This window comes from Nicotiana sylvestris, chromosome 6 (assembly GCF_000393655.2).
Source record: "Nicotiana sylvestris chromosome 6, ASM39365v2, whole genome shotgun sequence".
Taxonomy (NCBI): domain Eukaryota; kingdom Viridiplantae; phylum Streptophyta; class Magnoliopsida; order Solanales; family Solanaceae; genus Nicotiana; species Nicotiana sylvestris.
The window spans coordinates 46,030,751-46,047,910 of NC_091062.1; the positions used below are offsets into that span (position 1 = coordinate 46,030,751).

The following is a 17,160-nucleotide window of genomic DNA, read 5'->3' on the forward strand; positions in this document are numbered from 1 at the left end:
GAAGGCTAGCTAAATGAGTAGTCGAACTAAGTGAATATATATTGTTTATCAGCCACGTACGACTATAAAATCACAAATTTAGCATATTTCATGATTAATCTTAGCTCGAACATATTACCCGAACATGTTATTTCTGGGATAATTCTCGGGATCTGGACCTTGTACACAATTAGGTTCACGAGTACTAAACTTCCCGAGTTAGGGACAATGCTTAATGTCTATCAGGAAAAGTAGTTAGATAATTCATAAAAGTTATTTTATTACTAACAACAAAGCCGAGTATGAAGCATATGCTACAGGGCTTAAATTATCTTGGGGACTCAGAGCAAAAATATTGATTTAACGATTAATCAAATCCAATAAAACTATGCAGCCCAAGAAAATCGAGCTGGATTTGTTAGTCTCAGATCTATTGTTGATATCACTGACTTAGAAAGCAACTCCGGGCATCGTTTTCGGATCAAACAGTCTCGGGGTCGAGCCATCTCTTATTTAGGCGACTCCTGATCTATCATCAATTAGAATGAAAATGAGGTGAGCCTGACTAATTTAATTTGGAATTGGCATAATAAATTCATTTATTACTTGCAAAATGAGACTTTACCCAAAGATAAGCATGCTCTCGATAACTCCAAGTGCATCTCATCCCGTACTACCTGCCTTGTTGGAGGAGAATTATATTTGAGAATATTCAAGGCTCCAAAAGCTAAAATGCCACATGGACCAAAAAAACAAAATATGTGATGCAAGAAATTTATAAAGAAAGCAGTGAAAATTACTCTGGTAATAAGGCTTCAAATCAAAAACTCATCAAAGTCAGTATGAATAGCTCAAATCAAGATATGGCATGATCCTCGACAACATTTTGGAACCTTCGTAGTTCCCAGCCAGAGTACAAAGTATTTGATAAAAAGAGCTTCGGTACCGTCCTTATATTGGAACTGGACCATCTAAAAGTCCATCAATATCGAAATTAACTATCATACTAGGGACTATTAGACCCCGGATTGTCAAATTATGATCCCATTGTTTGAGTTCTCATACCTCAAAACTCAAACACTAGGGAGATTACTCATACGTGAAGATTAGTCAATTTGACCTGACATTATTTACCAGCTCAACTCAGTTAGTTGTATTACTCATATCAAGCATAAACACTTCAAACATTGTTGAATGAGTTCTTCAAAAATACATATACTACACGTACACAAAAAGGATCAAGGACTCCATGTCAGAGTCAAGAATCCCACGATAAAAAACGAGAGTGTTACATCTAAGTCAAGATAAATGTATGAAAATAAGCCACCAGAATAAAGTTCACTTTGAACAAACACGCGATTTATATTCGGTCCAACAACGACCATTCAAGCTAAATATCTAAGCCTTTCTTAATGGCTAATTGTATTATGACTCGGATCGATTATCTCGTAAATCTCAAATATCATTTCGTACATGTGTCCCTCTCTACTTGGAAGTATGTTCATATACTCCAATTTAGATTCAAAATCCAATCAGATTAAATGTCTCTTCAGGACGAATCTACTAAGATATATATTTATTTGGGATCAATACTCCCTCAAACTCAATGTCTTACTGGGGTCAATACTCCCATAAATTTTAATGGGGTCAATACTCTTGTAAATCCTACCGGGATTAATATTCCCTCAGACTAAAAGTCTACTCGGATCAATCGATCCTATTTTACACCTGAATGAAAAGGAGACGTCATCTTCATAGCATTTAAAGTATATAAAAGAGCCCTCTTTTATATAAAAGTTAGACACCCAAAGGTGCAACATTAAGACATCGCACATGTAACGATGCATCCAAATATATATTTTAAGTCCAAAAGACTAAGTATGAGCACTCAAATAATTTTCTAAAGTGCCAAGAAAAATTAGTACTCGGATAAATTCTCTAAAATACCAAATGAGGATATTAGACCCGAAAGACACGAGGAACACTGTATTAATCTCAGTCTAGGTTACAACCCTTTTGGTAAAAAAAAGGGAGGGTTAAGCAGTCATCATCTAAATATATACCTCCGAGTCCCGTATGTTTTTCCTTTTCAGGAAATGGACCACGTGGAAGGAATAATCAAATGCTCGAGATTTCATACTTCAAAGCTCTAACACTTGGAGACTTTATATATGGAAGGCAAAGAAGACTAGAAAAATCAAAATTCAAGTCAAGCCTAAGGTCTACCCAACAAATCGAAAGTTAAGAGCAAAGTCACGAGCCAAAAACACAAGTCTGACTCGAAAACCTTTGAAAACATATTCGTAAATATAAACGAATGTTTCAAAAAAGGTTAAAGGCAGAATATTAGTTACGGGTAAAAATGCACATCTTTGTACTTACTCAAAAACTGTTGTAACTGAAAACAGTTACGGATGAAAAAACATTACCCTTGATTCATTTGAAAATTGTTATCAATAAAAATAGTTATGGGTAAAAATTCATACCCTTATATTTAAAATTGTAGTAAACAAAAATAGTTATCTCCTTGTACTAATTAAAAAAAACTGTTGCAAAAGATAAACAGTTATGAGTGCAAGTTTATATCGAATCTGTTAAAAGAAAAAACAGTTGCAAAATGAGTTATAGACGATACACAAACACATGTGAAATGTTATGAAAGTTAAATGTAAAAACTTTCTTCAAAACATTGTTAAAGAAAAACATGTGAAAATTCCTATCTCTCTTTTGTATATTTACACCATTATGAAGTTGAGACGTCTTCTTCATTAAGTGTCGTTCATAAAAGGGCCCTCTTTTATAATTCGTGCTTATTCAAAAAAGTCACGGAGCATTGAAGCATTTTTAATGCAAAGTTAAAGGGTGAAACAAAAACCCAAACATTAAAATAGGCAGAAAATAAAGCCGAAATATATATATATCAAACTTTGCAAACATAAGGCAAAGATTTGTCTTCAAATCCCGAAACAAGATAGGGGTAAACCAACCGATTATTGACGAAAGGAACATAAGCGACGGAGTTATAATCTGAATATCTAAGTTCTGCACTCTTTTTTCCTTCGTCCGGTTTTTGTCCCTATTGGGTTTTTCTGGCAAGGTTTTTAATGAGGTAGAGGCAAGGATGAAAAGGATAAAATCTTCCATTTCCCGGTCACATCATAGTGAGTAACCGAAAAGTGGGGGGACTATCTGTATTAGTAAAAATTAGACTCGCCATGTGGGTCTATTAAATGGCGACACGTATCAGTAAAGTTTGAAGAAAAGTGAAGAATGACATGTAAAGATGATATGTGAAACACCCCCGGGACCGAACATACTCATACTGTGTTTGTTAGCCCAGAACTGATCATCATGAAATAGCCCAGATCAGGCGCGGGAGAATATCTCATAATTACAAATGAGGAAGGAATAAATTAATCCTGGATTATATGGGATTTACCATCATTACACCATCAATTACAAATCAATTATTAATAAATGCAATAAATGATTGTAACAGTCAGAACAAGGCAATCAATTACGAGATTGACTCAACAGGCAAGAGATTGACTCAACAAGCACGGGATTGACTCACCAGGCACGGGATTGACTCAACAGGCACTAGATTGACTCATTAATTACGGAATTAACTCATCAATTATGGAATTAACTCATCAGTTACGGAATTTCAGCATTTACACAGTTGTTACAAGTCTTCCAAAAGTAATGGATGGATTGAGTAAATGCTCATAATGGACCCATAATTCAAGGAGACTAGTTACTTAGATTTAGCCCTATAAATAGACATATTTTTATCACCATTAGGGGAATCTAATTTTCTTCTCTACAATTCTATACATTGTAATTCATAGCATCTTGCTCCTAAGTTAGTCATAGTTCGGCCTTTCAAGCTCTGTTCGGCTCATTATCCTATCAAGGATCATTCAATAAGAATTATTTCTTCTCTGCTTTATTTTTATTATATTATCTGTCATTGAATTTATTTCCCACTTTTTTATCACGTTGTATTAATGAAATTTTATATCTTTCGGATTGAATCGGTTGTTTGTGACCCGTCATATAAAATTATTGTTTTGACCTTGAAAACTAATTTTTGGGTTAAACGGATGTGTTCGCCACGGGGAGTCATATATCTATTGTTATGAAGCCAAAGAGTTCTGTTGAATTTTCAAAGCGACCATACTTAAATGTACTTAAAATATTGGAGTTGTTTGAAAACCTTATCTTGGTCCTTTGAAGCCGCTAGTTGTATCTGTCTGAGGAATTGCAAGTAGTCATGTTTGATGACAATTCTATGTCACTTTGCGAATATGCTCTACTGCTGTAGGAGTATTCAAATGAAAATTTTGACCAGACGTACGTGTTCATTCGTGACTCTATCATTTACATTTTGACTCCATTAATAAGCAAGTAGTAGGCTAGTAGGATGTGGTGCAGTGGATGAGACTGATCTTTCCTTAATCAGAGGTCTCGAGTTCGAGCTTTAAGTATGGAAAAATCTTTGGTAGGGAACGCTTCCCTCCGAATGGGGCCCTATGCAGTGCGAATCCGGATATAATCGGGCTCCAATACGGATACCGAACACTGAATAGGAAACCAAAAAAAAAAGATATTACTATGTATGCTTTGTAAACTTGGCCATCACCAAAATTAAGAATAATGGACTTTTAATTTGGAACGAGATTTGCCGCCAGCTCTTCCGTCACACAGCGATTTTACCTAGAACCAAATCAAGTGGACAAAATTTTGACACGTGAGAAAAATGTGTACGTACTTCCTTAGTTTAGATATACAGTATACTCAAAAGTAGTGGTGACAAATTAGTTAAAAGAAAATAATTAACCACTCGTATTATTCACTAAAAAATAGGTTGGATAATGAACTATTTAAAAACGGGTCAAATATGAATAAGAACTGTATTATCCATTTTCTAAATGGATAACCCAATGAATAACTAATGAGTTTAACTTTTACATTTGTAAAACCTCAAATTGGAGGTTGCTCAAGTTTGGGAGACTAAAAATTCTCCCATAAGTGATCATATTTAAGAAGTTATGGATAATATGGTTACTCGTATTATCCGCCGATTTACCCATTCTTTATCCGTATTAAATATGGGTCAGGTCGAATAATTTATCTATTTTTTCATTACTCTTTCGATCAGTCACATATCCTATCTGACTCGCCTGTTTGCCACCCCTATTCAAAGGTGTTGATGTATGAGTCCAAATTTAACCGACCACGACCTATGACGAGTACGACAAATGACCGGGTACCTTCGAATCAGCGTCCCGAGGGAGACGACCCTAGGGCGAAAGAAGAGACTGTATGACCCTTATAGTAGTGTAAGCCCATTAGGGGATATTAAGAATATTCCTTGTATTTTGTTTCTTAGAATTCGGAAGGGTTTCTCTCTAATATATAAAGGGGACAAAAACCTTTCAAGGGGAGAGACTCTGAGAAGATTACGAATCTTGAATAAAAAGAAACTTTGCAACTCTCTTCTCTTTACCTATTATTATTCTAGAGATTATTATCTTCAGCTACGATTTACCCTTTCATCTTTGATTGATTTGTTCAAAAAGGTTTTAACATCTTTTGAGTCAAACAATTTGGCGCCGTCTGTGGAGATTTCTATAGCTGAAATCATAGTTCTCATCTAGATTTCTGAAAGCGATAATTACTTTTCTTCAAACCTCATAAAAACCAACAATGGCGGGAAAGGAAGCGAGGCTAAAGGCGGTAGTAGATATCTCGAATAATCTCCTGAACTCCCTCAACGAAGCCGGCAGAGAAGATAATGAGAATACAACACCAAGCACTACACCGGAGGGGGAGATCTCACCTCTTCCACACGGGGATCTAACGATCTTGCGCGAAAGGGGAGTCTCGACATCCATAGCAGGGGAAGCACCACCAGCAGTCAAAAATCTACTAGAAGAATGGTTAACGAGTGCTTTGAGCAACATGCTCGATAAACCCACTCAAGGAGATGTCGAAGACGTGCCACCTACAGAAATTGCAGCTACCGCCGATGAGCCGAGCGCTACACGAGCAGATAACACCCGCAGTATTACTAATGCAGGTGACGATACACTTATGGCCATCCTAAAGAAAATGGAAGAGATGAAAAATGAGAGAAAAACACTCCGCGACCAGATGAAGGAACATTAGGAGAGGGTCGATAAAATACCAGGCGCTCCGAAGCTATTACCAAAACGCGATGTGGGCCGATTCATCGAACAGTCATACAGCGAAGGGGCTGCTCCCCATCCTATTCCAAAGACCTTCAAAATGCCGCCATACTTGAAAATATATGATAGGACCACGGACCCAGAGGATCACTTAATCCATTATGTTACTGCAGTAAAGGGCAATGATCTATCAAAAGAACAGGTACCGTCTATGCTGCTAAAAACGTTCGGTGAGACTTTGACAGGGGGAGCATTGACATGGTATTCCCAACTACCAGCACAATCGATATCGATGTTCAAAGAGATGGCAGATAAGTTCGCCACCGCTCACGCAGAAGCGAAGAAGGCTGAGGCTAGGGTCAATGTTATCTTCATCGTCAGGCAAACGACGGTCGAGGGACTTTGAGATTTCCTGGCCCGATTCAACAGATTAAGGATGAGTCTACCAAATGTGTCAGAAGGGATGGCATTAGAAACTTTTCAAAATGGGTTAAACAGGAACGGATCAAAGGCAACCAAAAAACTACTCAGTAGACTCATGAAGTACACCATACCACATGGGAAGAGATCCACAACGCCTATTGCGCCGAGGTAAGGGCGGATGAGGATGACCTAAATGGCCCGCTTCAGCGATTAACTTCAGTCCAGACCGAGGCAAGGAGAGATCGACATAACGACGGGCGAAGGGATCAACCACCACATTTCAATCGAGAAAGGCATCAGCCCTATATCCGCACGTCCAACCCACCCCCTCCGCGACATGCTGATGTCATGCCACGACACACTGTACCCCTCCGAAACGAAAGAGGTATGCCTCCACTACTATGCTCATAACATTTGTGTTTCTCCTTCAGAGATAGTGTACGCACTAGAGAAACTGGGCATGAAGGTGCAGTGGCCGCAAAAGATGAAATCGGATCCAAGCACCAGGAGATCGAACGTCCTATGTGAATTCCACCAAGAAAAGGGACACAAGACCAAAGACTGCATAGGTCTGTGGCAAGAGGTAGTTAGGATGTTAAACCAGGGGTACCTGAAGGAACTGCTAAGCGATAAAGGAAGGGCTAACTTCGCTCGAGGGTGAGACCCACCTCAAGGACCTCCAAAGCCACCATCGCCAGCCCGCACCATTCAAATGATCATTGGCAGCGGCGATGACACAGTAATCAACCATGTGAAGTTCACCACCATGCACAAACTCAAGCAGACGGTCGCCCACGAACGGTATGACGACCTCGAAGATAGTATTATCTTTGATAAGTCAGATACCGACGGTTTGTCTTTACCTCACTATGATGCTTTGGTTATAACTTCACGCATAGTTGATACCGATGTAAAAGGAATCATGGTAGATGACGGAAACGGCGCGTGTATTGTTCACCCGCGAGTCATCATGCAAATGAGGCTCAAAGATAAAATAATACCGCATTCCATAACACTAACAGGTTTTAATAATGCAGTAGAGCGGATATCTGGAGAAATAGTGTTACCTGTCCTGGAAGGAGGGGTTACCCTGGAAACGACATTCCACGTCATGAACTAGGAAACGGCCTACAACACCATCAATCATGGATACACGCCATGCGAGCTGTCCCCTCAAGCTTCTATCAAGTGATCAAATTTCCCACCCCATGGAGGATATTCAGCATCCGAGGCGAGCCACGTACCGCCCAAGAATGATACCGGATCGCCCAAGATTGCACACACACCAAACATCTAAAAGGAGCAAGCGCGGAAGCATAGCAATCAGCCATGTCGGGCACCAAACCTGACATGCAAGTAGAGACCATCAAAGACCCAGACATTGTAGAAGCTTGCAAGGCAACCATAGAAGATCTCAATCCCGTCCAGTTAGATAACACCGACTGCACCAAAAAGGCTTACGTCGGACACAACCTCTTGGAGCCAGGTGAGTATCGTGAGTTTTTTACTAACAACGCCGATTTGTTTACTTTTTCCTACTCAGAAATGCCAGGAATCCCAAGGGAGATCGCTACACACAAGCTGAATGTCGATCCACTTTATCCACCGGTACGACAAATGAGGGGAAAGTTCAATGCCACGATCAACGAGGCGGTCGGCAAGGAGGTTGATAAATTACTCGCCAATGGTTCCATCAAAGAATCGAAATACCCCCAATGGGTCGCCAATGTGGTCATGGTCAAAAAGAAGAATGGGAAATGGCGAATGTGTGTTGACTTCACCTATTTAAAAAAATCATGTTCGAAGGACTCTTTCCCGTTATCCCATATCGACTAACTTATCGATGCGATAGCGGGGCACGAACTGCTGAGCTTCTTGGACGCATACTCCGGTTATAACCAAATTCTAATGGCAGAAGAAGATCGAAAAAAGACCACTTTCATCACCTACCGAGGTACGTACTGCTATAAGGTGATGCCGTTCGGGCTTAAGAATGCAGGGGCCACGTATCAAAGATTAGTCACCAAAATGTTCAAAGAACAACTCGGAAAGACAATGGAGGTTTACATCGACGACATGCTAGTGAAGTCGGAAAAGAAAGAAGATCACATTGGTCATCTGAGGGAAGCCTTCGAAATACTAAGGCAATATGGGATGAAGCTGAACCCCGAAAAATGTGCCTTCGGCGTGACTTCTGGAAAGTTCCTCGGCTTCATAGAATCACAAAGGGGAATCGAGGTCAACCTAGATAAAATCAAGGCCATCGAAGAAAATATAAGTTCGACCTCGTTCGAACCACGACGGGATTCTACTTCGACGACAGTTCGAAGCAACATCCCAATGACCAAGTCCATCGACAAAAATATAAGTTCGACCTCGTTCGAACCATGATGGGATTCTACTTTGAAGACAGTTCGAAGCAACATCCCAATGGTTAAGGCCATCGACAAAAATATAAGTTTGACCTCGTTCGAACCACGTCGGGATTCTACTTCGACGATAGTTCGAAGCAACATCCCAATGGCCAAGGCCATCGACAAAAATATAAGTTCAACCTCGTTCGAACCACGACGGGATTCTACTTCGACGACAGTTCGAAGCAACATCCCAATGGCCAAGGTAATCGACGAAAATATAAGTTCGACCGCGTTCGAACCACGACAGGATTCTACTTCGACAACAGTTCGAAGCAACATCCCAATGGACAAGGCCATCGACGAAAATATAGGCTCGGCCTCATTCGAACTACGACGGGATCCCGCTTCGACGATAGTTCAAAGCAACATCTCGATAGCCAAGGGCATCCACGATACCATGGGTTCGACAAATGCAAGAAAGAACAAGGAAACAAAGTAAATTTTACATTACAGGAAAATGTTATTTACACTTACAAACGGGCTCAAGTACGCCCCGTGCAAAAACCCCTAAACAAAAAAAGAGAGGGGAGACTACACATCGTCCCCAACGGGGTAAGCATCTTCGTACCACGAATCTAAAGCAAGGCGGTTCGCATCATCAGAGTTTATATCATCCCCATTAGGTGTGAGGGGGTCATACCCGCATGCCTCACGAGCTACACGAGCTTCGGCATCCACAGCCTGAACCTCCGCCTCAGTAGCCCTTCCCTCGGTGCGGAAAGCCTTATACACATCAAGTCGAGCCTCCATGTGGACCCACAACTCGTATAAATGAAGGGGCACAACCGGATCGGCTAAGGCATGAGACGTAGATGGATGAGAACGTCGGCTCGCATCCTTCACCCTCAATGAGGCCATTTGTCTATTTAGTGCAGACAGCTCCGCCTCCAACTCTTTGAAACGCCCTTCGAGCCCTGCAACCCGACGACCAAAGGCCTCCTTCTCCTCGGTCAACTCTGACCTAGAAATGCGGAAGGATCTTCCAAAGATACCAACTCAAAAATAGTTGCCGCCAGCTTATCAGCGCTAACGCCCAGCTCGCCCTTAAGCCCTTCAATCTCCGCTACCTTAATACTAAACTCATCGGTCAAGTCGGCCATCTTCACCTGTAAGTTGGCATTCTCGGTCGTCACACCCTTGCTCAACTTGAGCTCGTCCTCCTTCGCCTTAAGGAAGGCCTCCAGCTCACTATTAGGGGTGACAACCTTCACGAGCTCCTCGTCCATCTCCCTTAACTCCTCTACCTTGCGCTCCAACTGGTCCTCCTGCTGCTTGAGCCCCTCACGAAACAACTGAAACTCAGGGTCTTGATGATAAATGTCGGCCATCACCCGATGTTTAGCACGATACTGCTGATACTTGGACGACATCTTCTCATAAAGGCCCGTCCTTTTTCTCTCTCGAAGCTCTCTCCCAACCTCCAGGACGAGGGTCTAACAAAAAGAGAAGGGCAAAACTTAGAAACAAAATATAGAACGACGATTACCGCACCAACCCAACAACGAAAAAAAAAGGAAAGGCACCTACCTGCAGGGCCATACCAGTGACCTTCTGAGATAACTCCACGTTGCTCATCGCCCTAAGCATCTTGCTTTCAGGAGCGGCACATAGAGGAGCTAGAGTCGACGCCACCTGCTCTCTGTTTAGCAGCAAGTTGTAGTTCCCCAGAACGACCACATGACGGTCGGATCCGTCCATCCTAACCTCCACATGGGTATGGCGACCCATAAATTCATTAACATCCTCTGGGTCGATATCCGAACCTGAGCCACCACCCTCAACACGGTGCCCTCCAACGTTGGATGATGCACTACCCTTAACAGAGCGCACTGAACCAGCTTCTGGGCCAACTCCTTCCACTTGGGGAGACCTCTCCGACAAAATGGCATCGGTCATGAATACGGGCACAGGGGCTGTCCAGGACGCCCTGCTACCATCAGCATCTGTAGCCACGCCCTTCCCCAGCTCCAGCCTCCTCCTTTTCCTCGACAACGGCTCATCCCCGTTAGATGATTCATACAAAGGATATGAGGCCGATACCGAAGAAGCCTCTTCCCTCGCGGGAACGACTCGAGACGGATCTCCCAATTGAATAGGTTGAGGACGACCCTCTCGAACAGACTCACTCAAGACAAACTGTGTATCTACAGCAGCAACGGCTTGTCGAAAGGCGGGGACTGGCGCCCTCCGCCTGGTAGCTCCTCGACTTGTCATCACAAAGGGTCGTACCATTAGGCAAGGTCGCATGACCAACGAAGTAGTAAGTAAGACATTTACCTGAGGAAACTTTAGGGCCATAATGCTACACGAAGGCAGGCCAAGTTCGAGTTTTTGCTGCATGAGGCAACAGGCGGGCTACCCAATCCCTGATACCCACAATGGGGCGAGGTGGACGGCCCATAGCTACAAAATGGCAAGCAAATAAACTTTACAGTGAATACAAACGAAAGGGGAACATAACGACTGACGGCACTTACGAGCCCCGTTCCACCGCTCCGGGAATCTGGCGAAGTTAGAAACGACGTGCTTGGTCTTGACAAAGAAGTACTTGTGCTAAAACTTGCGGCTCGCCCGGTCATCCGTCCCGACCACCAGCCCTTTCGTGCCACGAAGCCTCAAATGCACCATGGTACCCCTAAGGAAGCCAGGCGTGAACAGGTGCAAAAGGTGGTGGACAGAAACGCTACACTCCGCCAACTCCGCATACTTGGTCAACAGCAGAAGCACCTTGAGCGTGTATGGCGAAAGTTGTGTTGGGCAAACTTGGTAAAATCTACAGAATTTTTCCGCTAAGGGGAATAGAGGAAGGGTACAGCCGATCGTGAAAGGATACTCATAGAAAGCGTAGTACCCAGGTCTGTGGACATCCACATAATCTCTCCCTGCTGGAACCATTTCTATATGAGCAGGAACGCCATACTTTACACGAAGGGCATCGATATGGACCTGCTACATCTCAGAAAATACGGGGTTCGGGGTAGGAGGTGGATCTTTGAGGAAGTCACTCCGGGATAAGGGGTACCTCGGTAGTAGCTCCTCCACCATAGGAGGGTTGTCACTCTCTTCTACCACCACATCTCCGCTGTCAGAAGGAGGCACCATGGATGACGGGGTGGCTTCAGGAACCTCTTCACGAGAACGACGAGACCTCGGCATAATATCGCTTAAAATAATATCAACACGAAAGGAGGAAGGAAGAAGAAGCTTCATGTGAGGAACGAAAGAAGAATAGAAGAATATGAGAACAAGTGAGGAAGAATGAAAGGGGTCTTCAAGAGAGGAATGGGTAAAGTTTTTCAAAAAATCAAACCCTTCACCTATTTATAGGATTGGGTGGCCCCAGAATCAAGGCGACAGGTAGCAAAGCAGCGCAAGAATCGAAGCACCAAGCTGTCAATCCCTGCTTCTCGAAAACCTGAGTAAAGCTGATGCACGTAAAGCTGACATCACTTCCTGGAAAAGTGTACCACATGATGTTTCGCCGAGCATGATGACCATCTCCCATTGGCCACGTCGTAATGTCCCCACAGGTTAAATTTCTCCAAAAGAACGCATGATGTTCTCTCATCGAGGACGCGTCCAGTCGCAACCCCGACAAGCGGAAGGACCACGACCTATGATGAGTACAACAAACGACCGGGTACCTTCGAATCGGCGTCCCGAGGGAGACGACCCTAGGGCGAAAGAAGAGACTGTATGACCCTTGTAGTAGTGTAAGCCCATTTGGGGATATTAAGAATATTCCTTGTATTTTGTTTCTTAGAATTCGGAAGGGTTTCTCTCTAGTATATAAAGGGGACAAAAACCTTGTAAGGGGAGAGACTCTGAGAAGATTACGAATCTTGAATGAAAAGAAACTTTGCAACTCTCTTCTCTTTACCTATTATTATTCTAGAGATTATTATCTTCAGCTACGATTTACCCCTTTATCATTGATTGATTTGTTCAAAAAGGTTTTAACATCTTTTGAGTCAAACAATTGAAATGGCATCATTTTCATTTGTCTGCGAAAACAAAATACCTTTTTCTTTTTGGAATAAGTAAAGTTTTGCAAAACTGTGATTAATGTTTTTGCAAAAAGTTGAAAACCTTTTCGCAAGAAACAGAATATTTTGATCAACTTGTCAAGGTAGATTATCCTGCAAAAACTAATAAGAACACGATTTATCCACGCACAAAACAAACAAACAAAAAAAAAAAAGTACCCCTAAAGTTTTTGACATTATAAATTCAGTCCACCGTTTATTAAACTTTCACCGAACATTCCTAATTATCTCACCCCCTACGGCCCCACCATTTAATACGATATAAATAACGAGATTTTTACATGGTTGCCTCCTTTTTTAAAATTATCTCACCCCCTTCGGCCCCATCATTTAATAATGTTTGTTTATTCCAAAACTAGCACATTATTTTACTGTTTTTGCACTTTCGTATTGATAACTCATTAACTAATAAATTCCTCTGCATCAATACACTTTAATATACATTTCCTTTTCCCTCTCTCTTCCTTAATTTTTATAACACTTATACAACAATCATATATTCGATACATGTACTATTTATACGATAAATATACAACAAACTGAATCATCAAATTAAATATATGCCAAAATACATCATATATCACTATGTATATCCAAATAATTATATATAATATGTATATATCAATTATATATGTTGTATATAATATAACAGTAGTAATATACAAGTGGTATATTATACAAAATAATATTTATTCAACTATATATATACTCCATATATATCAATTATATACGTTGTATATAATATAATAGTAGTAATATGCAAGTGGTATATTATAAAAATAATATTTATTCAACTATATATATTCCATACATGAACTATTTATATGATAAATATACAGAGACTGAATCATCAAATTAAATATACGCAAATACATCATATATCACTATGCATATCCAAATAATTATATATAATATGTATAAGTAATATTGGAACAAATGGTATTAATATAATATACCATTTGTACTAATATACAAATGGTATATTATATTAATAATATTTATTCAACTATATATACTCCCCATATATCTATATATATATATATATAATTTATACAACTATTATATACTTATATAAACTATACTTGATATTTTTAGGAGTGAAAAGAGAATGAAAACAACATAAAAGTAAATATATAAAGAAAACCTCTCATCACGTTCACAACTTCCCATACTTGAAAATTATTGTTCTTCTTTATTAAGAGAAAAGATAAATTAAAGGGGGTAAATCAAAAACGGAAAAAAGAAAAAGAAAAAGGGAAAAAGCAATAGGAAATGAACAATATTAATGTGGTCTAATGGTGGTACAATCTTACCTATAAATCAACTAAATGTGCAACGTACGGAAAAGATTGAGAGGTCCATTAATTAAAATTCATTGGGTTGATCATGTTTCTGCTAGGAATGTAGTTATTCAGATGTCAGTTTTATAATTACTTATTCCTGTTAAATTTATGAAATTTTTTGTTAAATATTGCCTAATTATGTTTTTTCCTATCATTTGAATGCATGTAATAAAATTAACATCGTTTTAGTTTAGCCTAATATCACTAGTTCGATTGTTCTAAACGGGTGTGGTAAATATTGGAAGAACTGAAAGTTCTTTTAAAAATGTTTATCAAACGGTATGTGTAGATATTTTGAAGGGTTACATCCAAACAACTTCATCCAAGAAATTCTTGCAATTTCTGTTATCCGAGTACGTCTCAGCTTCAAAAACAATGTTTGGTAAACTAAATTGAATTTTTTGGAAAAGTTCAACAGTTTTTGAAACAAATGCCACTATAAACTTCATCATCCCTCTTAAAAACTTCACCAGGGAAAATCATCTTCATTTTTTTATCAAACTCTATAGGCCTATCTGTAATATTTAACCACAATTTACTAAAAATGTTTTATAAGTACTAAATTAGTCGTGTAAAATATGGTCCGGACTTGTGTTTTCATATGTTGCCAAAGATATAATAGATATAAAAACCATATATATAGTATATACATGTCAAAGCAGCACTTCTCGAAATTGTACGGGGCCTGACCTAGAAGTTAATAAAATTCTATTGGAATTCAGCTCAAAAAATGATGCATGTGTTAAGATTTGTGCGTGTTAACCAATTCGCTTGCAAAGGGATTGCATGGGACCAAGTTTACGTTTGACAAGATTTGGAATCCAAATATGGGAAAGCTTCCTAGCTCAGAAGCTTCTGGAAGATCGACTGAAGAGAGAAGAAGGAGAAGAACAGAGATGAAGTCTCTAATTGAGGAAAATAAAACTCAAAATCAATTATGATGCAAAGTGTTGGTTATATACAGGGAGCACTAACTAACCAACCAACTGGAAAATGACAGCTAAGCTACAGCTAATAACTAACTGCTACAGTAGGATGTGAGGGAAGCACAGCCAACTTGCCCAGAATAGTAGCATGTTTGATCCCAGTGAGAGATTTTGTGAGGATGTCAGCTAGCTGATCACCGGTCCTTATGTGATGAAGCGAAATGAGACCTTCTTGGAGCTTGGATCTCACAAAGTGACAATCGACTTCAATGTGTTTAGTCCACTCATGGAACACAGGATTTCTGGCAATATGGAGGGTAGACTAACTATCACAAAACACAATAATAGGCAAGGCAGAAGGAATAGTCAACTCTATAAGCAGTCGATGCAACCAGACGAGCTCACCAACAACCTTCCTGATAGATATGTATTCTACTTCTGCTAAAGAAAGTGAAATGGTCTCTTGCTTCTTAGACTTCCAGTTAATGAGGTTGTCACCCAATAAAATAATATAACCTGACACTGACTTCCTAGAATCAGCGCAGGCAGCCCAATCAGAATCACAATAGGCCTGAACTGAGAAGTTAGCATCACTTGACATGAAGATTCCCAAAGTAGGATCCTTGAGCAAGTACCTAAGCATGTGATAAGCAGCCTGAAGATGAGGCTCTCTAGGATCTTCCATATATTGGCTCAAGTGTTGCACTCCATAAGCTATATTTAGTCTAGTATTGGTGAGGAAGTTCAACTCCCCAACCAACAGTCTGTAAAAAGTGGGATCAGACAAAGGTGCTCCTTCCTTAGCTTTTAGTTTAACTGAGGGATCAAGAGGAGAGGAGACTGGTGTAGTGTAAGCAGTCATAGTCTTTAAGGAGATCAAGGACAAACTTTCTCTAAGAGATTAAAATCCCATTGTCTCTGTAGAGTACTTCAAGTCCCAAGAAGTAGTGTAGTCTCCTTAAATCTTTGATTTTGAACTGCTAATACAGGAAAGCTTTCAGCATTTGCATCTCAGCAAGATCATTCCTGTCAGTAGGACATCATCTACATAGACTCCCACAAAAACAACACAATTAGTAGTCTTCTTGTAGAACAAAGAGTAATCATGCATGGAATGACTATAGCCTTTGGAACACAGGGCTTCAGTGAGTTTAGCATACCACTGTCTGTTTGCCTACTTTAAACCATAAAGTGACTTGTTCAATCTGCAAACTAGTCCAGGGAAGGATACTGCAAGACCTTGTGGAAGCTTCATGTAGACCTTCTCATGTAGATCCCCATGAAGGAAAGCGTTGTCCACATCCAACTGAAAAAGCTCTCAGTGCTTCTGGGCAGCAATAGTAATTAAGGCTCTAACATTAGTCATCTTTACTACTGGAGAATTTTTTTTTGTGTAGTCGACTCATTCCTTCTATGTATATCTTTTCACAACTAATCTGGCTTTGTATCTCTCTACACTCTCATATGCTTTATGTTTAATCTTATACATCCACCTGCAGCCTATGGCTTGCTTTCCAGCAAGTAATGGAACCAATGTCCAAGTGTTATTTGCATGAAATGCCTCAAATTCTTGTGTCATAGCCTGTTGTCAGGAAGGATTGCCTGGTGCTTCTTTATAAGAGAATGTCTCCATATCATTGCAAACACTTCTTACAACCTGCTAGCTGTCAAGACTCAAGACATCATGAGTAATGTGATAACTTTGGGTAAAAAGTGCATTGGGAGAGAAGGATGAATTGGTCTGAGTGACTTCGACAGTCTAAGATGGTTTCATATTGGGCACATAATATATATAATCAGACAAGTAGGATGGAACTTTAGAGTCTCTACCA

General features: G+C 40.3%; 1 protein-coding gene across 1 annotated transcript; it reads right to left on the bottom strand.

The window, feature by feature from the left end:
• Positions 1-14,813: 14,813 nt before the first annotated feature.
• LOC138870554 (secreted RxLR effector protein 161-like) lies at positions 14,814-16,190 on the bottom strand. The gene is made up of 2 exons (XM_070148371.1): positions 15,734-16,190; positions 14,814-14,917 (listed from the first exon to the last, which is right to left on the bottom strand). Exons 1-2 carry the CDS (start codon positions 16,188-16,190, stop codon positions 14,814-14,816), a joined length of 561 nt encoding a protein of 186 aa, XP_070004472.1.
• Positions 16,191-17,160: the final 970 nt, after the last annotated feature.

Coding starts and splice junctions, on each gene's coding strand:
- LOC138870554 (XM_070148371.1), bottom strand. CDS start 16,190: ATGACTGCTTACACTACACCAGTCTCCTCTCCTCTTGATCCCTCAGTT. Junction 14,918..15,733: donor ATCTATCAGGAAGGTTGTTG/GTGAGCTCGTCT, acceptor TAAATATTACAG/ATAGGCCTATAGAGTTTGAT.